We start from the raw sequence: 26,997 nt of genomic DNA, 5'->3' as shown, positions 1-26,997 counted from the left end.
GATTTCCAGTCTAAAAAGGGAAAGAGCACTCCTAAAAACATGTGAGAAGCAAAATAAGTAACTGGGTCCCATCTGCCTAGCCCTCCTATCCTTCATTCATATGTTCAACAACAGTGTTCTTTATATATTGAACACTGCCTATGTGCTGGTTATAGTGGAAGGTTTTGAGATGCAAATGTGACGGCCATAGGTGTGGCCCTGACCTCATGGAGACCCCAGTTGGTTAAAGGAGATAGATAATAAGAAATAAATAAGCTGAAAACTATTCAAGTACAGACACTGCTGCTAAGTCACTTCAGTCGTGTCCAACTCTGTGTAACCCCATAGACGGCAGCCCACCAGGCTCTCCCGTCCCTGGGATTCTCCAGGCAAGAACACTGGAGTGGGTTGCCATTTCCTTCTCCGATGCATGAAAGTGAAAAGTCAAAGTGAAGCGCTCAGTCATGTCTGACTCTTAGCAACCCCATGGACTGCAGCCTACCAGGCTCCTCTGCCCATGGGAGTTTCCAGGCAAGAGTACTGGAGTGGGGTGCCATTGCCTTCTCCGTCAAGTACAGACATGGCAAGTGCTATAAATAAACAGAACAAAATGCTCTAATAGAGAATGGTGGGAGGTGGGGGTCACTGCTCTGGAGCAAAAAAAAGAGTCAGTTCTAGGGTCCTTGATGGGTTCTTTAGAGCTGAAGGCAGCTCAGAGCCCTGGCTGTGAGCCGCCATCTTCCTGGGTGTTGTTTAGCTTGGCTGGCCAAGCAGCTGTAAATCCCTTGTTGCAGATTCCTGAGTCTCTAGCCTTGGGGAATGATGAGGCATCCCCCACCCCAGTAACCCTCTAGAAAAGAGTTTGCAGGCAGTCTCTGAGATGAGAAAGGGAGGGTGTCCCCGCCCGTGATGCCTTCAGGAGCTGTAGCTTCTAACCTTGCTCTGGGCTGGTGCACGCGAATTCCAAAGAACAGCAGGAAATCAGACGTCCGTGTTCAAATGATGCATCCAGCAGCTGAGGCGGCCAGAGCTGCCCAGGGGGATGGCGTGTTTTGTGAGGAAAAAATTCTCCAAGAACAGTGTTTATCAAACTCCGTCTCAGCAGTCATCCTGTGTGTCTGCCAGCCTCTGGCTTGCTTCTGTTCATGTTTTTTTCTTACATTTCTTTTTCTCTGCAGGCTGTGGAGACCAACCTGGCTTCCAAGGACAGCCATTGGGTCTTTGTGAATGAGGTAAGAGCTCCAGAATGGTGAAGGGCGTGGCTTACATTGAGCTCCCGCCACTCAGAACGTACAGAGTGACCGGTCAGGCTCTGCTCTGACTTGGGGTGCTGGAGTGGAGTCCAGGGCTTCACTGAGCGAGACAGCAGGTGAGAGAGTTGGACGGGCCATGCCAAGCTGCTCACCTGGAGCAGGCGGGAGCCAGGAAAACAGTGCAGATTTGAGTCCAGGAGGAAGTGGCATCAGGCTCTAGATGTGTTGGGTGAGGGGAGGCCACGTACCAGGGGTCAGAGACTGGAGAGATGGAGGCTGGCCAGAAAAGGGGGATGCAGAGGGGATGTGCAAAGGAATGCAGAACGGGCTAGAGGCTGCATTTCCTGTAGGAACCTGAAGGTATATGTGTGTTATGTGACTGTGTGTATGTAAGAGTGCATGGGTGTGAGTGTGTAACTGTATATATTTGTGAGAGTGTGTATGGATGTGTGTGCATTAATGCATGCACATGTCAGTATGTGTGTATGTGTATCTGTATAGGTGTGTGTCTGTGTGCGCACATCCCCCTGTGCAGCTGGTCAGGTAGTGGGTCAGTGTAACCTTCTAAAGGGGGTAAATGGTAAATCTCTCCCTCAGGTGGCCTTCCCACTGGATTGGGCCCTGGGAGGAATGGGGACATCGAGATTTCATGGTGGCGTGGTCTGCTCTCCACCACTTGCACCCTACCTGGCCCTGGCCTGCTCACGCCGCACACATTACATGGGCTCGCTTCCCTGAAGCAACATGCCCTCGCTTCCCTGAAGAGCCCCCTCTGCCTGCACATCCGTTCAGGAAGCACCCTCTGGGACAGTGCATATGACCCCAGCCAGCTATTAATATAGCTGACTCTTCAAAGTGCTTCCTGGCACGGGCTTTCATCAGCCCGTGGCCTTCCGTTGCTCCTAAATTAACTGATTGATTTCTAATGGCCACATTCTAGAAGATGCAGGGTTTATCGTGCAGGTAATTTATGCTTTTATGATGTGTGTTTCTTCATTAGCTCAGTGCTATCATTGCTGAAAGAGTTTTGGGTGGCTTACTTTCTCATTTTGCAGGTAGTATCAGATAGTAACTGCTTGCGAGGCCCACTTTTCATGGTTTTTGTCCATAAATTCATATCTTGTTAACTCCGTGTCTACACAGGCCAATTGGAGACCTGCAAGGTCCATTTCCCTGGGGTTGCAGATGGTTGTGCTGGTAATTAGGAGAAGGGACATGACGGCTGCTTTCTTCAGAGCCTGCCGGAGTCCTCTTGGTGCTGGGAGGGTTTGATCCTCTGGGCTTTGCCAGCTTCTTTATAGGTTTCTTTTGTTCCCGGAGACGGAGGGATTCTATGTGCCCCATAAGGCAGATGTCAGATGCTGGCTTTATTTTGGGGAGGGCTCCTCCAAATCAGATGGCCAGGGTTTCTATATTGTCAGTCTTCAAAAAGTACTGTTTTTACATTTCTAACTGATTTCCTTTTTCCTTCCCTGAATCCTGACCCACTCCAAGGACTCTCTTGTCTGTCCCTCCCACCCGCTCTCCAGGGCTGGGGTTAAGACTAACCAGTGTGAGGTGTCCTCCGGGTATTGTTGGGTGGCAGGAAATGCCACCGGGAGGTGTTGGATGTGGGCACAGCTGTCAGGGCCACACTGGAACAGCCTCACCCAAGAGGACTGCTGAGCTCCACCCCAGTCAGCCGCACATCGCACCGTGAACTCAAAGACGAATCATGTGGCTGTCCCTGGGATAAATGTCCCCAGAAGTGACCCCTCCCATTTTCTGAGTTTCCTTTTCTACGGGGAGGCCAAGCACTTGTCAGGGCATTTTGTGTTTGTTACCACCCTTAGCCCTCATTCACAACCCTGTATGGTAGTTATTAGCATCCCCATTTTACAGATGGGAAAAGGTAGGCTTGAGAGGTTGAATTACTTGCTCAAGGTCATACAGCTATTGAAAGGTGCTTTTGGGATTTTGTATGAAGACTGTTGGCTCCAGAGACCTTCACACCAAATGACACCATCCTGCAGGTAGTCCTGGCAATGATCCTTTAACCTACAGTCAGGGTCTGATTCCGTAAGACCAATCAGTAGGGCTCTGGTATGCATACTGATGGGGATGCCCTTGAGCTGGCCTTGGTGTGCACTCAGGGACATTCTTGAAGTCTGAGATCTGATGGTGGGTCCTTTTGTAAAGCTTTGACTCTTAGACCCCAGTGTGGCCTCTGGTTAATGACTGAGATGTTTTCTAAATCACAAGTCAATTTATCCAAGCCATATTCGGAGCTGCTGTTTCCTAGTACAGCATGACCCTCTTGGAAACAAGTCCTATTATTCTTAGGACGGTTACAGCATTCCAGGCTCTATCCAAATACAGACCCACAGACCAATAGTTTCCCAGTTGCTTCTCTGTTTATCATATGTGATGGCTCGGAAAAAATAAAATGGGAGGAGAAGAATCAGGGGCAGGAATTTAGCAGCTCCACCATGATCTCCAGGCTCGAGCACCTACACGGGGACTCCATCTCTCGCTTCCCGAACTGCTCACCACTTCTCTGGAGGAAGTTCAGCCCATCAGACGCGCTCACAGTGTCTCTTCCTACCACATCTTTCCCCAGGGTGGCCTCCGTGGTGATCCTCCAGCTCCACCCGCTGCTTCCCTCATTCCTCACGGCTCTGTCCTTCAGTTTTTCTTTCTGTATTTGACTTTCTTAATGTGTTTTCCTGGATTCAAGATAAACACTCAAGGGCACGTGTTTTTGTTTGTTTTCTTCATGCAGTGGTTTTCTTAATATGTCTGCACCCTCACTGGTGAATATTGGTGTTGCATATTACAGGTCTGTTTTATTTGGAGAAGGGGTAATTGGATGCAGAGAAAGGCTGTGAGTATGTGAGCCTTGCTGACAGTTTCTACAGATCCTTGGGCTCTACTGAGGGAAAGGATACTGGCAAGCAGATGTGCTTTGGGGCATAAACTGTATTTTTATCAATTGATTAAGTTACACATTAACTTGGAGGGGGATGGGGGATTCAAAAGAAGTGTGAATAGCAAATTTGAATATTAGTCAAGGTAGCCACTAGGCTGTGAGTCCCCTGGGGACACGGACAGGATCCAGGTCCCCACTGAATCCCAATACCCTGTATTAAGGGTAGATTCTCAAAAGGGTTTGGTTGAAGGCAGGTCATTGTACATAGCATAGGGTAGAGCAAGTTGCTTTGAAGAGTACTTCCCAGTCAGCCTCCAAGAAAAGACAAAGGCAAACAATTAAGATGGGAAGCCCAGGGATGGAGGGAACTGCTGTGCGTCATTCATCAGAAGCTGCCAGTTTAGGACCCATCAGACTTGACTTTGGCTCCCAGAACCTGTGTCAGCTGATCTGGAGAGCCTCCTCCCCACGTGACTCTGGCTTAGTGATGCGCAGGTGTCTGTGTCCTCAGCGCTAGGCAGGGTCTGGATGCAGACCGGGGGCAGAGGAGAACGCTCTCCTGAGACATTCTGCATCCAGGCAGGACACACCTGCCTCATTGTCTGGCCTCTTGAGAAGCTTATGGGGGAAATTCTTTCATGGAATGTCTGTCTTTCCAGCCTCTTCCAAAACCATCTGTGAAGGGGACCTGAAGCACCCCCTTTGTTACTGGATAGCTCTCACTGTCAGAGTTCCTCCAGACATGGGAACAAAGCAAACTTTTATGCAAATGGTTCAAGAAATGCAGAAGCAGGTACATAACGCTTGTGCTTAGGTTTTGTCAACAACTGATGCTCTGGGTGGGCTCTGTTCTGTGGTTCAGCAGGTGCCCAGGGGGAGGCAGGTTCTAAGGAGGGAGGAGGCAGAGCTAGTAGGCCCTGCCCCACCACTAGCCTATTTCCATGACCCCCACACCCCATATCTTTTTCCTCTGAGCTCCAGACCCAGGGATCCAGATGCCTTCTGGACTCAGCTGCTTGCAAGCCTTGTGATCACCTCCAGCTCAGTGCCTCTCTCTGAATCCATCATCCTCCCCTCAGCTGTTTCTCACCGTGTTCCAGTCCCAGGGACCAGTGTTTCCAACCTACTGGCTGGTTCCCTAGTCAATGAAAACCTACATCCTGCCTGCTGCCTCAGAACTCATTCTAGGATGACCCATAACACCTCTTCATCCTTTCCTTACTTCTGCCCTCTGCCTGCATGCCCGTGGTTTATCCCTACAAGCAGTGGGTGACTTGTTGTTTCCTCTATTTATTTTTCTGTCTTGGTTTTGGACCTTTGCTAGGATTTTCTTTTAGGCCTGGAATGACCACCTCTGACTGTCAAGGATTTACCTTTCCTGCAGGAGTTTGCTAAGCATTGCCTCTGCCAAAAGATCTCCCTGGATTTATTCACCCTTCTGCCGTCCTGTACTCCTCACCCCAGCTATGCTGTGTTGGGGACTTGATACACACATCTGGCTTCTGGAACAGCCTATGAGTGAGGGCTGCACCTCCTTTCTGTCAGGCTGCCTGGAGTCCCCAGCATGAGGGGTTCACACACAGAGGAGGTGCTGGCTTAAGCCTCCCACTGCTACATCTGCCTCTTGCTTCCTCACCTTGACTCTGATTTTTTAATTGCCTTCATGGAGGGGAAGAGACATTTATGACCTCCCAATTCTTCATGAGCTCAGAAAGCTGTGATCCTGCTTTACAAACTATGACTGTTAGCATCTCAGGTTCCACTGCACCTCCCTTTCCTAGGCTTGCATTCTCCATTCTTGACCAGGCCATCAGCGGGTGATGGAGCAGCCAGGGAGGAGGACAGGGGAAGCACCAGCCAGGCTTCCTACAGCAGTCTCTACACCATGCCCCAGGGAACCTGTATTCTGCTAATTCGTAGGTGTTTTGTGGGAAAAGGATTCCATGATCAAAGAAGGCTGATAAGTTAGAGTTAAACAGCAAAAAACAGGTTTCTCCTGCAGGCACCTTCATCTCTGATGCGTGCTGTGCTTTCCAAGGATGAGGTGGTGCACTCTGGCTGCTACATATACTTGTGTTTCAGACACACTCATGTGCTTTTTCTCTCAACATCTGCTCACGTCTCTGCTGGAATAGGTCTTCGGCAGATGGTGGGGTGTCAGGGCCCATAGGATGGAGTTCAGATTCTTTCACGTGGTCCATGAGGCTGTTCATGAACTGACTTCAGAGCCCTCTCTGGTCTCAACTCCTGCCATTTCTTATCATCTAGAGCTGCTCTGCCTGTATCATGAGATATCCCTGCCACCCCTAGCAGAAGGTCATCCCAGCATCTGAACCTCTTCAAACCCCTCTCCCCAGACTGTTCTCCTGCTATTGCCCCTGAGGCTCCAGCCCTCACCTTGGCATCTTCATTGGTTTTTCACCAACAAATATTCCACAAGGACCCTCTGAGTACAGACTTGGCTCACACCAGAGGAGACTCCTGTCAACAGTCCAGCGAACATCATTCCAGACTTTTAAACCATTCCTGCCCCCAAACACACGCTGAGTTAAAGCAAATGAAAATGGGATTAGGCTACACATGCATAATGCAGGGGAGAGAAATGCTAATAAACTAATTGAAGAAAGCAAGAACAAAAGACCATGATATGCATGGTGAATGAAATAGCTTCAAGAAATCTCTATTCGGGACACACAGGAAGAGAGGGAGGAAGAGATTTAATTTTTTTTCTTCCTTTCATTTTGAAGATTCTAATTCTGTTCGAACATTAAGTCCCTGTAACATTTACCATCTGAAAATTTCATTTAGCAACACTCTAAAACAATTATGTTTATTGTAATCGATTCACTTGTTTCTCTCCCCAGCCCCACTGAGGAGTCCTTGAGCACAAGGATCACATCCTAGCCAACTTTGTAGCCCCACTGAGAGCCCAGAAGCAAGACTGGGATCTGCCATTTGTCAGACATTAGATGGAGCCAGGCACTGTTTTTGAGCATCATTTTTTAAACCTATTTTTTTTACTTAAAAATAACCATTTTATTTAGGTTTAATCACATACAATAAACACACATGTGTGTGTACAGTTTTGTTTGATGTATGTATGCCCCTGTGAAACTGTAACCACGATGAAGGTGCTGGACATATGCATCACCCAACAGTCCCCCTGTGCCCCCTGGGAATCCCCACCCCAGTCCTGTTTTCCCTGCTCCTCAGGTGGTTATTCTTGTTGTTTAGTCGCTAAGTCGTGTCTGACTCTTTTGTGACCCCATGGACTGTATCCTGCCAGGCTTCTCTGTCCATGGGGTTCTCCAAGCAAGATTACTGGGGTGGGTTGCCATTTCCTTCTCCAGGGGATCTTCCTGACCCAGGGATCGGACCCACATCTCCTGCATTGGCAGGTGGATTCTTTACAGCTGAGCCACCAGGGAAGCCCACTCTTCAGGTAGTCTGTTTGTATTTTCAGATGGATTGTTTGTATTTTCTAGAGATTATTTGTAGGTAAACGTTACAGATTATTTGTATTTTCTTATATTTTCTAGAGTTTTATATAAGGGAATCATACAGTATATTCTCTCTTCTTCTGTTTTTCTATGGCTGTTTCCCTCCAGATAATTATTTTGAGAGTCACCCTTATTGCAATATACAGTAATAGTTCTTTCCTTTTATTGATGAGGCATGTTCAGTTGTATAAATATACCACAACTTGAATATATGTGTATTCTTGATGGACATTTGGGGCATCTGAGATTTCTGGTGATTTCAAATAAGGCTGCTGTTAACATTCATGTACAAGTCTTTGTATGAACACAGGCTTTCATTTTAGGGGGAGGGTACGTACTTCTAAGTGGAATTACAGTGCTGTATGGCAGGTGTACTTGGAACTCTTTAAGAAACTTTCAGGTTGTGTGAGAATCCCAGTTGTTTCAGATCTTCAGTACCCGATTTAATCAGAGCATTTGCCATCAGTCATTGTGGTGGATTGTAATGGTGCCTCATTATGGTTGTAATTTTCATTTTGCTAATGACTAATGATATTGAGAATCTTTTCAGGTGTTTATTTACCACCTATATCTATAGCTTCCTTGGGGGGAAAGCTGAAATCATTAATTTGAGAACTTTATTTTTCTTTACCACTTGAAACTTCCTTTAAGTGATTTAATGCCATCTCCAAAATTTTCATTGTTATTCAGTTCAAAATACTTTCTATATTACCTTTTGATTTCTTCTTTGACCCATGAGTTGTTTAGAAGTGTTTTATTTAGTTTCTAAATATTTATATATTTTCCAGACATCTTTATCTTATTGATTTTTAAAGAGTTCCATGTGGTCAGAGACCATAGTTGAATTACTTGGATATTACTTGAATCCTTTTAAATTTATTGAGAGTTATTTGATAGTCCAATAGATTGTCTTTTCTGGTAAATGTTTTATGTACACTTGGAAAGGAGGTATAATTATTGTTGTCAGGAATGTTCTGTAAATGTCAGTTAGGTCAGTTCTGTTCATAGTGTTGTTTATGTCTTCTGTATCCTTGATTATATTTTCTCTACTTGTTCTATCAATTATTAAGAGGGGGGATGAAAATAGTCAGCTTTAATTATGAGTTTGCCTATTTCTCCTTGTAGTTTTATCAGTTATTGCTTAATATATTTTCAAGCTTTGTTATGAGAGGATAAATGTTTAGCATTTTTATGTCGTGTTGATTTATTGATCTGTATCATTATGGCATGACTTTTCTTATCCCCCTGCCATGAAATGTCCTTTGCTCAGAAATATACTCTATCTGATATTACTGAAGCAACAGTTAGAACTGGCATGGAACAACAGACTGGTTCCAAATAGGAAGAGGAGTACGTCAAGGCTGTATATTGTCACCCTGCTTATTTAACTTACACGCAGAGTACGTAATGAGAAACGCTGGGCTGGAAGAAGCACAAGCTGGAATCAAGATTGCCAGGAGAAATATCAATAACCTCAGATATGCAGATGACACCACCCTTATGGCAGAAAGTGAAGAGGAACTAAAAAGCCTCTTGTTGAAAGTGAAAGAGGAGAGTGAAAAAGTTGGTTAAAAGCTCAACATTCAGAAAACGAAGATCATGGCATCTGGTCCCATCACTTCATGGGAAATAGATGGGGAAACAGTGGAAACAGTGTCAGACTTTATTTTTCTGGGCTCCCAAATCACTGCAGATGATGATTGCAGCCATGAAATTAAAAGACGCTTACAAAAAAAAAAAAAAAGACGCTTACTCCTTGGAAGGAAAGTTATGACCAACCTAGACAGCATATTCAAAAGCAGAGACATTACTTTGCCAACAAAGGTCCATCTAGTCAAGGCTATGGTTTTTCCTGTAGTCATGTATGGATGTGAGAGTTGGACTGTGAAGAAAACTGAATGCCAAAGAATTGACGCTTTTGAACTGTGGTGTTGGAGAAGACTCTTGAGAGTCCCTTGGACTGCAAGGAGATCCAACCAGTCCATCCTAAAGGAGATCAGTCCTGGGTGTTCATTGGAAGGACTGATGCTGAAGCTGAAACTCCAGTACTTTGGCCACCTCATGCAGAGAGTTGACTCACTGGAAAAGACTCTGATGCTGGGGAGGGATTGGGGGCAGGAGGAAAAGGGAATGACGGAGGATGAGATGGCTGCATGGCATCACCGACTCGATGGACATGAGTTTGAGTGAACTCCGGGAGTTGGTGATGGACAGGGAGGCCTTTTCCAGTCCTGTGGCCACTGCTGAGTTTTCCAAATTTGCTGACATATTGAGTGCAGCACTTTCACAACATCATCTTTCAGGATTTGAAATAGCTCAACTGGAATTCCATCACCTCCACTAGCTTTGTTCGTAGTGATGCTTTCTAAGGCCCACTTGACTTCACATTCCAGGATGTCTATCTCTAGGTGAGTGATCACGCCATCATGATTACTGGGTCATGAAGATCTTTTTTGTACAGTTCTTCTGTGTATTCTTGCCACCTCTTCTTAATATCTTCTGCTTCTGTTAGGTCCATACCATTTCTGTCCTTTATCGAGCCCATCTTTGCATGAAATGTTCCCTTGGTATCTCTAATTTTATTGAAGAGATCTCTAGTCTTTTCCATTCTGTTGTTTTCCTCTATTTCTTTGCATTGATCACTGAGGAAGGTTTTCTTATCTCTCCTTGCTATTCTTTGGAACTCTGCATTCAAATCGGAGTATCTTTCCTTTTCTCCTTTGCTTTTTGCTTCTCTTCTTTTCAAAGCTCTTTGTAAGGCCTCCCCAGACAGCCATTTTGCTTTTTTGCATTTCTTTTCCATGGGGATGGTCTTGATCCCTGTCTCCTGTACAATGTCATGAACCTCCGTCCATAGTTCATCAGGCATTCTGTCTATCAGAAATAATCCCTTAAATCTATTTCTCACTTCCACTGTATAATCATAAGGGATTTGACTTAGGTCATACCTGAATGGTCTAGTGGTTTTCCCTACTTTCTTCAATTTAAGTCTGAATTTGGCAATAAGGAGTTCATGATCTGAGCCACAGTCAGCTCCTGGTCTTGTTTTTGCTGACTGTATAGGGCTTTTCCATCTTTGGCTGCAAAGAATATAATCAATCTGATTTTGGTGTTGACCTTCTGGTGATGTCCATGTCTTCTCTTGTGTTGCTGGAAGAGGGGGTTTAACCTAATATATTTTTTTCATTCTTGTTTCTTTGAAGTATGTTTCTTGAAGGCAGTTTCTACTTAGATCTTGCTATTTTATTCATTAGGACACTATGCTTTAATTCCCTGGTGGCTCAGATGGTAAAGCATCTGCCTACAATGTGGGAGACCTGGGTTTGATCCCTGGGTTGGGAAGATTCCCTGGTGAAGGAAATGGCAACCCACTTCAGTACTCTTACCTAGAAAATCCCATGGACAGAGAAGCCTGGTGCAGGCTACTGTCCATGGGTCTCAAAGAGTCGGACACGACTGAGCAACTTCACTTCACTCATGCTTTAATTCAAGTGCTTAGATAATTTAATATGAGTATAGATATGGTTAGAAGAGGGTGGAGTCCTGGAAGCCTCATGAATAAACTGTTTCAAAGAGAAGGGAGAGTTCATTGACCTCAGGTGCTACTGCCTTGAGGGTGTGATGACCTTGGGGATGAATGTTGGGAAAGGATTGGAGGATAAATTTTCAGATACTCAACTTATATCATTCCATTTTACAGATAAGGAATCAGAGGCTCTGAGAAAGGGACTGACTTTTCGATGTCACTTAGTAAGTGGCAGAGTCAGGATTTGAACTTAGGTATGAATGACTCAGAATTTAAGAAACACACACCTTATGTCACACTGACTCTCTCTCACCTTTTCCCTCCTCACTCAGCATTAACTAAATGCCAAATATATGACTGAATTCCAGCAATATTTCATTTTTAAAAGTAATTTGGAAGTGGTAATATAATCTTGTTGGGGAAAGTCCGATTATAATTTTTTATTGTTTACGATTAGCTTTCTTCCCTTTGTGCTCTTTTACATATCAGCACCTTGTTTTTAAAATATCCTACGAAGAAGGTGAAAAAATCCTGAAAAAACCCACACAGGTAAACTAATGCATGTCATATGAGTAGTGTCTGAAAATAACAAACCGTATGTATTAGAAATGTACTTCCCTTTGTCAACCAGAATATATCTATTTTCCTTTCTCAGCCCCAAAGGAATCTATGAGAGTTAACACTTATGGTTACAGATAGATTAGGAAATATTTGTTATATAATATCATTCTTCAGTCCTTTTCGAAGCCCCATGAGAAGAGTACTTGGAACTGCACAGATGGTGGCTTTGAGGCTCAGTACTGAGAAAGTGATAAGGTACCACTGTTTTAGATCAGTCTTGGGGAACATACCATGGATAAGGTTTGACTCTACTGCTGACCACTTCTTTGACTTTGGCAAATTTTTCTCAAGATTTTTTTTTATGTGGACCATTTTTAAAGTCTTTATTGAATTCATTACAATGTTGCTTCTGTTTTATGTTTTGGTTTCTTGGCCCCAAGGCATGTGGGATCTTAGTTCCTTAACTGGGGATTGAACCTCCTGCATGAAAGGTGAAGTCTTAAACTGTTGAATTTTCAGGGAAGTCCCTGGGGAAATTGTTTTATTTCCTTCCTGGAACTTTATTCTCCTTATCCACTCAATAGAGTTTATAATAAACATCTCATGGGAAACTTCAGTTCAGTTCAGTTCAGTTCAGTCGCTCAGTCATGTCCGACTCTTTGTGACCCCATGAACCGCAGCAGGCTAGGCATCCCTGTCTATCACCAACTCCCGAAGTTTACACAAACTCATGTCCATTGAGTCAGGGATGCCATCCAGCCATCTCATCCTCTGTCATCCCCTTTTCCTCCTGCCCCCAATTCCTCCCAGTCTTTTCCAATGAGTCAACTCTTCGCATGAGGTGGCCAAAGTATTGGAGTTTCAACTTCAGCATCAGTCCTTCCACTGAACACCCAGGACTGATCTCCTTTAGGATGGACTGGTTGGATCTCCTTGCAGTCCAAGGGACTCTCAAGAGTCTTCTCCAACACCACAGTTCAAAAGCATCAATTCTTTGGCATTCAGTTTTCTTCACAGTCCAACTCTCACATCCATACATGACCACAGGAAAAACCATAGCCTTGACTAGATGGACCTTTGTTGGCAAAGTAATGTCTCTGCTTTTGAATATGCTGTCTAGATTGGTCATAACTTTCTTTCCATGGAGTAAGCGTCTTTTAATTTCCTGGCTGCAATCATCATCTCCAGTGATTTTGGAGCCCAGAAAAATAAAGTCTGACACTGTTTCCACTGTTTCCCCATCTATTTCCCATGAAGTGATGGGACCAGATGCCATGATCTTCGTTTTCTGAATGTTGAGCTTTAAGCCAACTTTTTCACTCTCGTCTTTCGCTTTCATCAATAGGCTTTTTAGTTCCTCTTCACTTTCTGCCATAAGGGTGGTGTCATCTGCGTATCTGAGGTTATTGATATTTCTCCTGGCAATCTTGATTCCAGCTTGTGTTTCTTCCAGCCCAGCGTTTCTCATGATGTACTCTGCGTGTAAGTTAAATAAGCAGGGTGACAATATACAGCCTTGACGTACTCCTTTTCCTATTTGGAACCAGTCTGTTGTTCCATGTCCAGTTCTAACTATTGCTTCCTGACCTGCATATAGGTTTCTCAAGAGGCAGGTCAAGTGGTCTGGTATTCCTATCTCTTTCAGAATTTTCCACAGTTTATTGTGATCCACACAGTCAAAGGCTTTGGCATAGTCAATAAAGCAGAAATAGATGTTTTTCTGGAACTCTCTTGCTTTTTTGATGATCCAGTGGATGTTGGCAATTTGGTTCCTCTGGTTCCTCTGCCTTTTCTAAAACCAGCTTGAACATCTGGAAGTTCACGGTTCACGTATTGCTGAAGGCTGGCTTGGAGAATTTTGAGCATTACTTTACTAGCGTGTGAGATGAGTGCAATTGTGTGGTAGTTTGAGCATTCTTTGGCATTGCCTTTCTTTGGGATTGGAATGAAAACTGACCTTTTCCAGTCCTGGAATTCCATCACCTCCACTAGCTTTGTTCATAGTGATGCTTCCTAAGGGCCAGCTGACTTCACATTCCAGGATGTCTGGCTCTAGGTGAGTGATCACACCATCTGGGTGTGATTATCTGGGTCGTGAAGATCTTTTTTGTATAGTTCTTCTGTGTATTCTTACCACCTCTTCTTAATATCTTCTGCTTCTGTCAGGTCCATACCATTTCTGTCCTTTATCAAGCCCATCTTTGCATGAAATGTTCCCTTGGTATCTCTAATTTTCTTGAAGAGATCTCTAGTCTTTCCCATTCTGTTGTTTTCCTCTATTTCTTTGCATTGATCACTGAGGAAGGCTTTTTTTAATTTCTCCTTGCTATTCTTTGGAACTCTGCATTCAGATGCTTATAACTTTCCTTTTCTCCTTTGCTTTTTGCTTCTCTTCTTTTCAAAGCTCTTTGTAAGGCCTTCTCAGACAGCCGTTTTGCTTTTTTCCATTTAGGAGCTATCCCAAGTCCGAGGTCGGGGCGGCGGCTGAGGCGAGCTACCCCGTGGGAAACTTAGGACTACTAAATGGGATAACTCATGAGAAACGACCAATCACAGGGTCTGTCATACAGCAGACACTCTTAAATGATAGCTTTTCTTATTAACAACCAACTGATGTTCTGAGGGCAAGTTTGGAACTTAATCAAGGAAGTACTGATATTTAAGGACTTGGTAACAAGGAATACATGTCTTTATGAGGAGTGTAGGAGGTTGGGGACATAACTTGATTCATTGCTGGGTGAACTTGAATTGCAGTATTTATAACTGTGGTTTTTTCTTCCTGGAACTCTAGTTCTCCTTACTCTATTTTTCAAACTGCTATGCATCCTTTATGACTCATATCAAATTACCATTTCCCCATGTTGCAAGACCTCTTGATTTCTTCCAAAACCTTTCCTTCTTTCAATGCCCCGGAGAGAACTCAGGCTGTGCTTCTTTAGTGGTCCTTAACTTCTTGCTCTATCTCCTATTTCCCTGCCTGAATCTATAACTCTTCACCACCTATCATTCATTTAGCATCTGTGTATCCAACACCTATGAGGCACTTGGGGTGCTTATGAGAATCAGAGAGAGATGCTCCTCACCCTCAGAGAGCTTGTATGATTGTGGTAGGAATGTGTACCTAGCTCACTGAACTACAGGAAGGCAATATTGTAGGAGCCACTCCAGATCCTCTGCAACTGGCACTCAACTTCAACCTCCCTACCGACAAAATGGCTCAGCCAGACCCCCACCATTGCTGTAGAATCAGACTCCATGTTTCAGACGTGAGTCAATTGTTCCCAACAAGTGTTGTTTTGCAGAGTTTTGACAGAAGAATGCTTGGGAAAAGCATTGGAAAAGGGAGTGCTGACACTTAGGGAGCTATAAAAATAGCTTTAATTACCACGTGCAGCAAATGTGTCTGAAAACTAAAGGTTAGTGTCTCTACCTTTCTGCATTCCCATCCATCGCCCTTCCCACAAATGGGTTCTGATGGATTCCGATGAACTTGTTGCTTGTGCCAGAAAGACCCTATTATCTGTGCTTTCTACCCTGTTATTACACCTGCTTTGCCAGGCTGGATAATCATCAGGCACCACACAGAGAAGTGAAAAGCAAGTGTGTGTACACACACACACACACACACACACACACACACACACACGGCTACTGCGTTTATGTGCCCCTCCTGGTGGAGCTCCCAGGGAGAGTCCTTTCAAAACTGGAGTATGAAAGCAGAAATGGAGTCAGGAGAACACTTAAACCCCCAGAACTTCTTGGGCAGTGTCTTAAATGATGTGTGAGGGCTCATAGAGCCCATAAACTCAGCTTTGGGTTTTTTTTTTTCTCTGCTGTCTCAAACCAGATGATATGCACACTGGGGCAACCTGACTCTCAGAGCTGGTTGTAGAATATAAAGTGAGTATCGTGCAGCAAGGGGAAGAAACCCTTTAATTGTCAGTAACCAGAAATGTGAGGCAGTTTCCTACAGCCCTAGAGACTGGCTTGTCAGTTACCACGGCAACGAGAGACTGAGGACCAGATGCTGCCCCCATCATGCCTGATGTTACTCCTGGTCAGCCGTAGAATGGGCCTCCTGGTCAAGGATTGCTGAAGAGCCCCCCTTGTAAGGCCAGTGGGTTCTGAACAACCTTCTTCTGCCCTCAGATCTCTGCTTATTTGCTGTGGGGTGTTGCATAAAATGGTGAGCCAGCTGGTTTGTCCTCAGAAGCAAGGAGACTCACATCACTGAGTACCTACTGTGTGCCAGGCCCTGCTTTGAATGCATTATAGGCAAAACAAGTGATATCTTCCCTTGAAATCCCATTTAAAGAGATTGCAAGAAATTTGCAGCCATTTTAACAGGAGCTTCCTCCCTGCATGTGTGCGTGCTAAGTCACTTCAGTCGTGTCTGACTCTGTGCAACGCTATGGACTCTAGCCTGCCAGGCTCCTCTGTCCATGGGATTCTCCAGGCATAAACGCTGCAGTGAGTTGCTGTGTCCTCCTCCGGGGGATATTCCTGACCTAGGGATCAAACTCGTGTCTTCTGTGTCTATCCGCCCAGGCAGGTGAGTTCTTCACCACTAGTGCTACCTGGGAAGCCCAGCTTTGTTCTTACCCTCAGGAAATTGTGTAAATTTTGGATTTTACCCTGTCAAGGTCAGTCATAGAAAGATCTCTATGGACACTCAGGAAGTTCCAATTCACTTGCTTAGGGATGGTGATATTTTTCCCGAGCCTGAGAGACCCCATGCTGGGGCCCAGCCCTTCCTAAGTGGCCACCAACCTTTCCTCTCACATCTTCTGCCCCTGGGACTAACATGGATTAGGGATGGGTAGGCCACAAGCTTCTGTTTCGTTACATCTATATTTACTGGAAACTTCCTGGCTCAGGCCACTTGACCACCCCCGCCCCCCGCCCCATTGTCCAAGCCACAGAGGGCTTCTCAATCAGCTGTCATTTCAGTTCACCTGTATTCAAAGAAAATATTTTGGGAGAAAGATGAGCACAGGCTTCCTAGAGCATGAGTATTCCTGACCTCTGTTTGGGCAGGTGTGAGGTGGAGGGGGAGGGACTGGGATAGAGGGAAAATGGAGAAAAATCGCTCTCATCCTTTCTGATTCTTCTACAATACTAAAACAAAACACACAAAATCAGTATACCACCAAAATTATCCTGTCAAGCAGCTTTATACATGTAGCTTGTTTTGCCAGATTGAGGTTTTTCCTGTTCTGTTCAGTGTTATGTCCTACTGTTGCCAATTAATAATGTATCATTAGCATTTTATCAACTCAGTAAATAGCATTTGGGATAACATGTAATAGCCTTGCAGTAGTCTGCCACTTGGAGGAATTGTAATGTAGGTAAATCTTCACCATTTTTGGAAATGTGGGTTAGTTAATGCTACTGCAAATAATACAGCGATGAACATCATTATACCCAGATCTGCTGATGTCTCTAATTTCTTATGATGGTAAAGTATTTGTTTCAGAGTGTGGGAGCTCCCAAAGACCTGAGCACCTTATATCAGAGTGCCTGTCTCATCCCCCTCTTATGTCTTGTGAACATGAATATAATCAACGTAGACCAATATATATTAGTTTTCCATTTTTAGCAATTTTTTAGATGAAAAAAGTTCACACTGCTTTGTTTTAATTTGCATTTCTTCGCTTACTAGTCAAGTCAAACACTTTGAACATTTCCTGGTTGATCACGCCTGTTTCTAATTGTGTGACTCATTTGCTTCTGTCCTTTGTGTGAATGTGTTCATCTTTTGTTATATGACCAGGTCTTTCCAACACCAAGAGATACATTATTTTTAAAGATGCTCATTCGTTTATTCGGCCGCACCCGGTTTTTGTTGCAGCGTGTGAGCTCTGAGCTGAGGCACGTGCCTGACCAAGGGTTGAGCCTGAGTCAGCTGCCGTGTGAACATGGACTCTCAGCCACTGGGCCACCAGGAAAGTCCCTAAGAGATATATCATTAATACAGGAAGACTGATCATAAAATTGAGGCCTAAAAAATGTGTGAGGTTAAAAGACAAGATGGAATTTTTAGCTCAAGTTGATCTCATTTCAAAACCTGTGTTATTTCCACATAGTATTGCTTTTGAATCAGCCCAGATCTACCGTAATGGGAGATTTGTATTGATTCATGTCTTTTAAGGGTCAAATTTCCTGCACCAAGGCAAGGAAATATTCCAGTTACTATATTGGATTAGATCATTTTAATTTCTGCATCAAAACTTGGTTTTGAAACTGAAATATAATTTTCTATTAACCTTGGTTGCTGCTGCTGCTGCTCCTGCTAAGTTGCTTCAGTCATATCCAACTCCTAGTGACCCCATAGACGGCAGCCCACCAGGCTCCCCCATCCCTGGGATTCTCCAGGCAAGAGTACTGGAGTGGGGTGCCATCTTCTTCTTCATTAACCTTGATTAGGGAACAGAAAAGTCATGAAACTTTCTCTAATTTTCATCCAGTTGAGTAAATGAGCAGGGTCAAAAGGCCAATGGAAGACATTAAGTTGCTTTTATGATTAAACTTGAAGAATCTTGCTTATTCAAGGCCTTGGCTCTGTTCTGTGGGAGTCTTCAGTGGCCCCCACATGAAGGGCCTCCAGGAAGACTTTCAGGGAATGGGTGAGCACTCTCCTTCCTCTTACAGGGAGTTAGAAACATATCCCGATTCTCTTTCCCCCTCAAGGAAATGTTCCTCTCTAAATCCTCTTTGCTTCCATTTTGATTCTTCTGGACTTTTTATATCTTCCTTGTGGGTGAGAATTTTTGGAATCAAGAAATTGATTCTCAGTCATTTCCCTTGGCCCATCTGCCTATGCACCAGGCTCTTCACTATGGAATTTCATATCATTAAAGCTCAGTGCCTCCGAGGGAAATTCCAATTTAGTGTAATGGTTCAGTTTAATATAAAATGCCATTTCCTCCCCCAAATACTGCCTTCAGGAAGAAGGGCTCTATGATCCATTAGATTTTTGTATCTCCGCTCACAGGACACAGCCCTGGGAGGGATGTGTACCCTAGGTGAGAAGCAGTCACAGCAACTAGGCCTGGGAAGCGCGTTGACAATGGGGTGTCAAAGCATGGACAGACCTCTGATAAGGGGCAGTGACGTGGAGTGGGAGGTGGTGGTACCTGAGCGAGGTTATGAGGCGCCCCAGCTGCACCCTTGCTACCAGGGCTTTCGTTTTCACTCTGAGTGAGCTGAGGAGCCACTGGGACTTTCTGAGCAGAGAGTCGTGTGATCTGAATCATACTTTGGAAGGACCACTCCTGGCTTCTGTGTTGAAAATACACTGTGGGGCCTGGGGTGAAAAACATTTTTAAATTAAGGCCTTTAGGAACTTCCTGGTGGTCCAGTGGCTAAGACTCCACACTCCCAATGCAGGGGGCCCGGGTTCGATCCCTGCTCAGGGAATTAGATCCAACATGCTGAGACTTAAGATCCCACGTGCTGTAACTAAGACCCAGTGCAGCCAAATAAGTAAATAAAGAATTTTTTTTAATTAAGGTTTTTAATTAGAGATGATGGTGGCTTGGTCTGGGCTGATATGCACATAGGAAGTGGGATGTGCTCAGATTCTATAATTTTGAAGGTAGGGTTGACAGATATTGCTGACCAAACTGAAATGCAAAGAAGGCAAATGGCTAGTCTAAGGGTAGGCTCCTAGCAAGCATTTAAATCAGGGAAAGGGAGATGAGAGTTTAGGGTGTGAGTGAGGTGAATGGTAGTTTATGTAGGGTGCTCTGGCTTTGAACCCAGGCATTCTAGCTCACTTGCTTATACTCTTATTATTTTTTTTACAAGCTTTTGGATGTATAATCAACATTAAAAATACCACATAATTTGATGAGTTACACTTTGGAGTTTTGACCTATATACTTGTGAAACTATCACCATAATCATGATAATGCACATTTATATTACCAATGAGAGTTTTCTTATGCCCCCATGTAATCAATTTCTGCCTCCACCTGATCCCAGGCAACCTCTAATCTGCTTTATGGCACTATAGATTAATTTACATTTTCTAGAATTTTGTATCAATGGATTTACGTTGTTGTTCAGTTACTCAGTTGTGTTCGACTCTTTGCAACCCCATGGACTGCAGCACACCAGAGTTCCCCATCCTTCACCATCTCTCAGAGTTTGCTCATGAGTTTGGAGCCACTAAGTCAGTGATGTTATCCAACCATCTCATTCTCTGTTGTACCCTTCTCCTCCTGCCTTCAATCTTTCCCAGCATAGGAATCTTCCAGTGAGTCAGTTCTTGTCATCAGGTGGCCAAAGTATTGGAGCTTCAGCTTCAGCATCAGTCCTTCTAGTGAATATTTAAGACTGATTTCCTTTAGGATTGACTGCTATGATCTTCTTACAGTCCAAGGGACTCTCAGGAGTCTTCTTCAATGCCACAGTGTGAAAGCATCAGCTCTGCAATGCTTAGCCTTCTTTATGGTCCAACCCTCGCATCCATACAGGACTACTGGAAAAACCATAGCTTTGACTAGACGGACCTTTGTCGACAAAGTAATGTCTCTGCTTTTTAATACACTGTCTAGGTTTATCATAGCTTTTCTTGCAAGAAGCAAGTGTCTTTTAATTTCATGGCTGTAGTCACTGTCTGCAGTGATTTTTGAGCCCAATAAAATAAATTTTGTCTCTGTTTCTATTATTTCCCCATCTATTTGCCATGAAGTGATGGGACCAGGTGCCATGATCTTTGTTTTTTGAATGTTGAGTTTTCAGCCAGCTTTTTCACTCTCCTCTTTCACCTTCATCAAAAGGCTCTTTAGTTCCTCTTCTCTTTCTGCAATAAGGGTGGTATCATCTGTATATCTGAGGTTATTGATATTTCTACCAGCAATCTTGATTCCAGTTTGTGCTTCATCAAGCCCAGCATTTCTCATGATATACTCTGCATATAAGTTAAATAAGCTGGGTAACAATATACAGCTTTGATGTGCTCCTTTTCCAATTTTGAACCAGTCTGTTGTACCATGTCCAATTCTGTTGCTTCTTGACCTGCATACAGATTTCTCAGGAGGCAGGTAAGGTGGTCTGGTATTTCCATCTCTTTAAGACTTTTCCACAGTTTGTTGTGATCCACACAGTCACATAGAGTACACGTTATGTTTTCCCAGCTTATTTCACACGGCGTAGTGATTTTGTCATTCATTTGTACTGTAGTGTATGTTAATATATGGTGTGAGGTAAGGGTTGATGTGAAAGATCTTTTTATTTAATCTTCACATGAATATTTAATTCTTTCAGCACCAGTTGTTGAAAACAGTATACTTTCCCCTTTGAATCGTTTGCTGAAAATCAATTGGCATTCAGTATTTGCATCTGTTCCTGGCTCCACTCTGTTCCACTGGCCTTTCTGTTTATTTTCACACTGGTGCCACATTGCCTTTATATTGCAGCTTTATACTTATCCTGAATCAAATGGAATACGTCCTCCACCTTTTTCTTTCTGAAAAATGTGCTTCCACCTTCTAGGTCCTTCACATTTTCATAGGGCTAGGATTACAATAAGGCAACTGAGATGAAAAATTTAAGGGGAAACGCCCTCTAAGTGTGTGCAGACGTCTCACCCTCGTTCTGGCCTGCTTTTCCTTGTACATTTTATTTTTTTAATTTTTTATTTCAAAATATTTACCTGATGTACAATGTTATGTTAGTCTCAGGTGGACAGCAAAGCAAATCAGTTATATATGTACATTTACTTTCTCTTTTAAAGATTCTTTTCCCACGTAGGCCCTTCCTGAGTATTGAGTAGAGTTGCCTGTGCTCCTATAGTAAGTCCTTATTAGTTATCCACTTTATATATAGTATAGTATGTGATATGTCAATCTGTCTCCCAATTTATCCCTTCCCCCTCCTTACCTCATGGTGATCATGTTTGTTTTCCACATCTATGACTGTATTTCTGTTTTGTTTATAACTTCATTTGCACCCCTTTTTAGATTCCACATATAAGCAATACCATATATATGTCTTTCTCTGTCTGACTTACTTCACTTAGTATGACATCATTACTCAGCCATAAAAAAGAAGGAAATAATGCCATTCGCAGCAATACAGATGGACCTAGAGGCTGTCCACATACATTTGAGAATTTTCACTTTCTAGAAAAAGACTTACGGAATTTTAATTTCTATTATATTGAATCTAGAGATAATCTGAGGGACAGTTAAGATCTTTACCATATTAAATCTTCTGATCCATGAACAAGGTGTATATATATATATTTTAATTTACTACATCCTTCTTAATTATTTTTAGTAATGTTTTGAGTATTAAGTGTGCAAAATCTTGTGAAACTCATCTTTGTGTATCTAATCTAATATTTGCTACAATTGTAGATGATGTTGCTTTTTCACTTTAAATTTGCAGTTGTTTGTTGCAAATGCAAGTGATTCCTGAATATTAACCTGTATCCCACAACTTTGCTCTAAACTCGCTTAGTTGTAGCGCTGTTCTTTCGTTATGCCATCTGTGAATAAAGACAGCGTATGCTTCTTTTCCAATATGAATTTCCGTTATGTCTTTTTTTTGCCTGATTGTACTGGCTAGAACCTCCAGTACAATGTTGAATAGATGTAATAAGGGTGGATATCTTTGTCTTTTTCCTGCCCTTAGGGGAAAATATTCAGCTTTTCACCATTAATTATAGTGTTAGATGCGTGTTGATCATAGATACCCTTGATCAAGTTAAAGAAGTTTTCTTTTATTCCTGAGGGTTTTTAATGTAATTGGAAGTTGGATTTTGTCAAATTTTTTTGTGCATCTATTGGGATAATCACGTGCTTTTTCTTTTCTTTTTCTTGTTTTAAAATTCTGTGAATACAGTGAACGAAGTTGATTCATTTTAATGTGAAACCAGTCTCACAGGACTGAAATAAACCTCATTTTTATCATGTTGCTTTGGGTTTTTTCCTTTAACTTTTGCATTTAAACTTAGCTAAAGCATTAACTAAGATATTTTAAAGAAATTTTGTGTGTGTGTTCACAAGGGATGTTAATCTGTATTTTTCTTATCTTGTAAATCCTTTGTCTGATTTTGTTATCAGGGTAGTACTGGCCTCCTGGATGGGATGTATTTACTTATCTTCAATTTTCTGAAAAGGGTTTTATAGAACTGATATCATATCTTCTTTAAACATATTTTAATTCAAAGCATATTTTGAATTATTTCTTATTTTTTTCTCTCCTGCCATTTCTCTCTTCTTCATGGACTATAACATGTATATCAGATTACTTGAAGTTGTTCCACTGCTCATTATTAGTGATCCATTGATTTTTTTCCAGTCTTTTTTCCTTCACTCTGTGATTCATTTGGAGACTTTTTGTATCCACACGTTCAAGTTCATTTATTTTTCTTCTACAGTGTGTAATTTCCTGTTGAGTTCATCTAGAGTACTTTTCATCTCAGACACTCCATTTTTATTTGTAGAAATTCATTTTGTGTCTATTTTTCTTCCTGTCATGCACAAATTTTCCTCTGTCTTCTTGAACATATTGTGTGGATTTATAATATTTACAGTATCTTGTTTTAATGTCCTGTTCTACTAATTCTACCATCTGCAATATTTCTGGGCCTGTTTCTATTGATTGATTTGTCTCCTCATTATGGGTTGTATTTTTCTATTTCTTTGCATGCTTAGTAATTTTTGATTAATGCCAGACATTGTACAGTTTACATGGTTGATTGCTCGAATCCTTTTTATTCCTTTAAATTCTTCTTTTTCCCCCAAGTTACTTTGGAACATTTTGATTTTTCAAGGCTTGCTTTGAAACTCTGGTAAGCAGGTCAAAACCACTCTTAGTCTGTTGCCCTTTGACCCGCCTTTGACGATTGTGAAACCTGGTTTGTAGGTGGTCCTTTCCTGGTAGTTTCCTCATGCACATGTTTGTGTGAGCATCTTCAGTTACTTCAGTTGTGTCCAACTCTTTGTGAACCTTTGGACTATCGTCCACCTGGCTTCTCTGTGGGGTTCTCTAGGCGAGAATACTGAAGTGGGTTGCCATCCCTTCCTCCAGGGGACCTTTCCAACCTAGGGACTGAGCTGTGTCTCCTGCATTGCAGACGAATTATTTACCCACCTGGGAGCCCGGTTTCCTCATGCGCATATGCTAACCAATACTCAGCTAAAGACTCCAAGGGAACTTCATATTTGTAGACTTTTTCTGAGTAGCTGTCTCTTCTCTGGAATTCTGCTTCCTTGGACTTCTCAAATCCCAAACTCTCTTCCACTCATGGAGATCATCAGGCTCTGCCTAGCTTTTCCATCCTCTGCAGCAACCTGGAAAGTCTGTTGGAACAATAAATGCAGGATTATTTCATTTATTTCTTTTCTCTTGAATATCACTGTTTAGCTATGCCTGTTTTCCTATATCTGAGAACCACTGTTTCATATGTTTTGTTTGTTTTTTAGTTATTTAAGATGAGAAGTAAGTTCAACCTGTATTAATCCATCATGGTCAACACCTATACATACTGTGTATCTTGTCTTCTGAATTTATAGTCCCAGATCTTTACACTTGAGCCTTCACAATTGGATCCAGTTTACATGTAAGGGCTTTGGTATATTAAACACAGGCCTATAAACTTCAGAATCATCCATTTCAGGGCTCTGGGCCATGCAATTTTGTTTTCATATCATCTTTGGAATTTGTTTTGGGTAATATTTCTGGATTTTAAATTATAAATGCAATTAAAAACTTTAATTTTCTGTCAGCTCCTTGGGGATTAAAAAAAAAAAAAACTGTGAAGTGTTAATGTGAAACATAGGGTCTCATTTTCCTATTGGTAGGGTACTTGTGCACAAATAAAAGCAGATTTAAATACTCTCCCAAGATGAACGAGTGGGTATTGCAAACAAAATAATTAAAGTGGTTTGTAGCAAGCAAGCAAACGAATGCTATGAAGGATCAGCTGCTATTATCTATATATATATATATTTTCCATTTTGAATATCTGCCTGGGGAGTAAGCTGCAAACTGAAGCCTCAACCAGCTTTTAAAACTTTAACAGAATGAAAAAGCATTGGTTTTGTGTTATAGAGATTGTTACTTAGGTCAGAGCTTTAAAAGTTAAACTTTTTGAGGTTTTCATCTGTGTGTGCGTGTTTGATTCTGAAGAACTCCTTCCTTCCACCCCTCCCTTTCTTTCTCTTCCTCCATCCCTCACTTCTTCCCTTCCTCCTTCATTCTTTCCTCCTTCCTTTCCTTCTTCTTTCATAAGTATTTGCCAGGCTTAGTGCTCAGCATTAGGAAGGCAGCGGAGAATGAGAGATATGTGCCCTGACCTGGGCACAGTCCAGGTCCAGTGGGAATCAAGTGGTGGTTCCAACCCCAGCGTAGGTGCAGTGGTAGACTGACAGCTGCAGTTGTCTTCAGCGCAGGGAGCACTGGGAATTCATAGCGCCCCAGATCTGAATCAGAGTTGTGGGTATACAGTTAAGGACCAAAGGACCTGGAAAATGGGGTTTCCTTTTGTAGCTCTGGAGACCTCTTTCTGGGTATATTCTTGCTACTCTGCTGGGGGCACAGGACGGTATGAGGGGCCACTTCTCTGCCCGTGACTGTAGAGTCCTGTTAGGTGGAGAATTTCTACTCAGACTCTGCCCTGAGTTGTTGAACTGGGCAGACTGTGATTTGTTCTGCCCTCTGAATGGCATAGCCAGCTATTTTTAGCCTGTCCTTACAGTTATTTTAGTGTTTTAAATGCTGAGGTCCAAACCTACAGAAATACACATTTCAGGTCCAACTTAGAGTGTATTTTGGGAATATCACATCTGAAAAAGAGAGGGTAAGATTAGCAGATCCTGAACCAGTTCTGGAATTGTTCTGACTTACCTTAGATGTTCTAAGTCCATGGGAATGAAGAGAAACTGTATGAGTAGAGATGAGTGACGTGGGGTTGTAAGAATTCAGAACTTGCAAGGTTGGAGGAAGCGTGAAGCCTGAAGAAGATGGAGGGAAAGGATGGCTGAAGGACAAGGAAACAGAGAAACGAAGAGGGAGAGACAGGAGACAGTGGAAATAGGAAAGAGTGAAAATCAGAGACAGAAATGAAGAAAGAGGAGAGAAAGGGTGGATGAATCTCACTGTGCCCCCTCAAGCCCGTCCACCATCCATAAATAACCAGCCAGTCAGAGACACTGTAGGAACTGTCCCCAGTAAATGCTGGACACATGTGTGTCCCCTGGCTTATCGGAGAGCAGATATCCACCTTGTGCTCGGGGCCAAATACAATAGAATAAAATGTAATGAAATAAAAACTCTATTAAATGAAATAGAATAAAAGAGCCACTAAAAATGCAAAGCTCTGGGGGAATTTAACCTTCTCACACAAGACAGAAGGTTCTCCTGGTAAACCAGCAGGCTGGAGAGGGTTTCACAGAACTGCACAGAGAGCCTGAAGGGGCATCTGCTGTTCTGACCACAGACAGCTATTGGTCTTTAAGGGACAAGTTCAGCTTCTTATTGCTGGCTGGTCTGACTGGACCTCTTGTGGGAATAGGCTGTGATAAAGGAGATGAGGTGGGGAGAGCTCTGCCTCCTATACCCCTGGCAATGTGATAAATTATATACCAACTTTCAATCAATGGGTCATTTTAAATAAAATGATGGAATGGTTGAGTTCTGGTATGATGTCTCTTGGCAGGGAGTCAAGTGTATGCTGGAGTCTCTTAGAAACTGCAGTTGGTCAGCTATGGGCTCCCTTAGGGGTGTGAAGGAGGCTGCAGAAGCAATGGAGTGACAGGGAGGGCAGGAAAAGGGCTGCCCTGCCTGGCCCACCTGGAGACCAGGCTGAGGTGGGTCTTCTGCTGGCATTCTAAGGTTCTAGAAGAAGTTTTAGTTTTTGAGTTAGAAGGGGTAGTCACTGCAAAACTTTGTTGGATCCCATTGAATTAAAGTCACTGAATTAAAAAGAAATACCCTGGGAAGTACTGTTATCCCCTTTACAAATGACATTCAAAGAAATTCAGTGCCTTGTCAAAGTTCCAAAGCCAGGAAGAGGAGATGTTTTGGATGGATCCCAAACCCATCTGATTCCAGATCCTACAGCCTCACCACTTCACTGTGTAATATCTTAGACCAGTGCTTCTCAAACATACCATTCCCATGAATCACCTGGGAATCGTGTTAAAATGCAGGTTCTAATTAGATAGGTCTGGGCAGAGAAGGCAATGGCACCCCACTCCAGTACTCTTGCCTGGAAAATCGCATGGACGGAGGAGCCTGGTAGGCTCCAGTCCA

The 26,997-nt window shown here is 43.0% G+C and overlaps 1 protein-coding gene across 4 annotated transcripts in view; it reads left to right on the top strand.

Moving 5' to 3' along the window:
* The window catches only part of GRID1 (glutamate ionotropic receptor delta type subunit 1), a 687,268-nt gene that overhangs the window by 410,609 nt on the left and 249,662 nt on the right, over positions 1-26,997 (top strand). For all 4 annotated transcript variants that reach the window (XM_070364586.1, XM_070364587.1, XM_070364585.1 and 1 more), the window contains one exon: positions 1,158-1,211. In XM_070364586.1, the coding sequence (XP_070220687.1) occupies positions 1,158-1,211 (54 nt within the window). The remainder of the gene's footprint in view (positions 1-1,157; positions 1,212-26,997) is intronic.

This window comes from Bos mutus, chromosome 28 (genome assembly GCF_027580195.1).
Source record: "Bos mutus isolate GX-2022 chromosome 28, NWIPB_WYAK_1.1, whole genome shotgun sequence".
Taxonomy (NCBI): domain Eukaryota; kingdom Metazoa; phylum Chordata; class Mammalia; order Artiodactyla; family Bovidae; genus Bos; species Bos mutus.
Note: the sequence above shows the minus strand (reverse complement) of the source record. Positions and strands in the feature narration are given on the sequence as shown.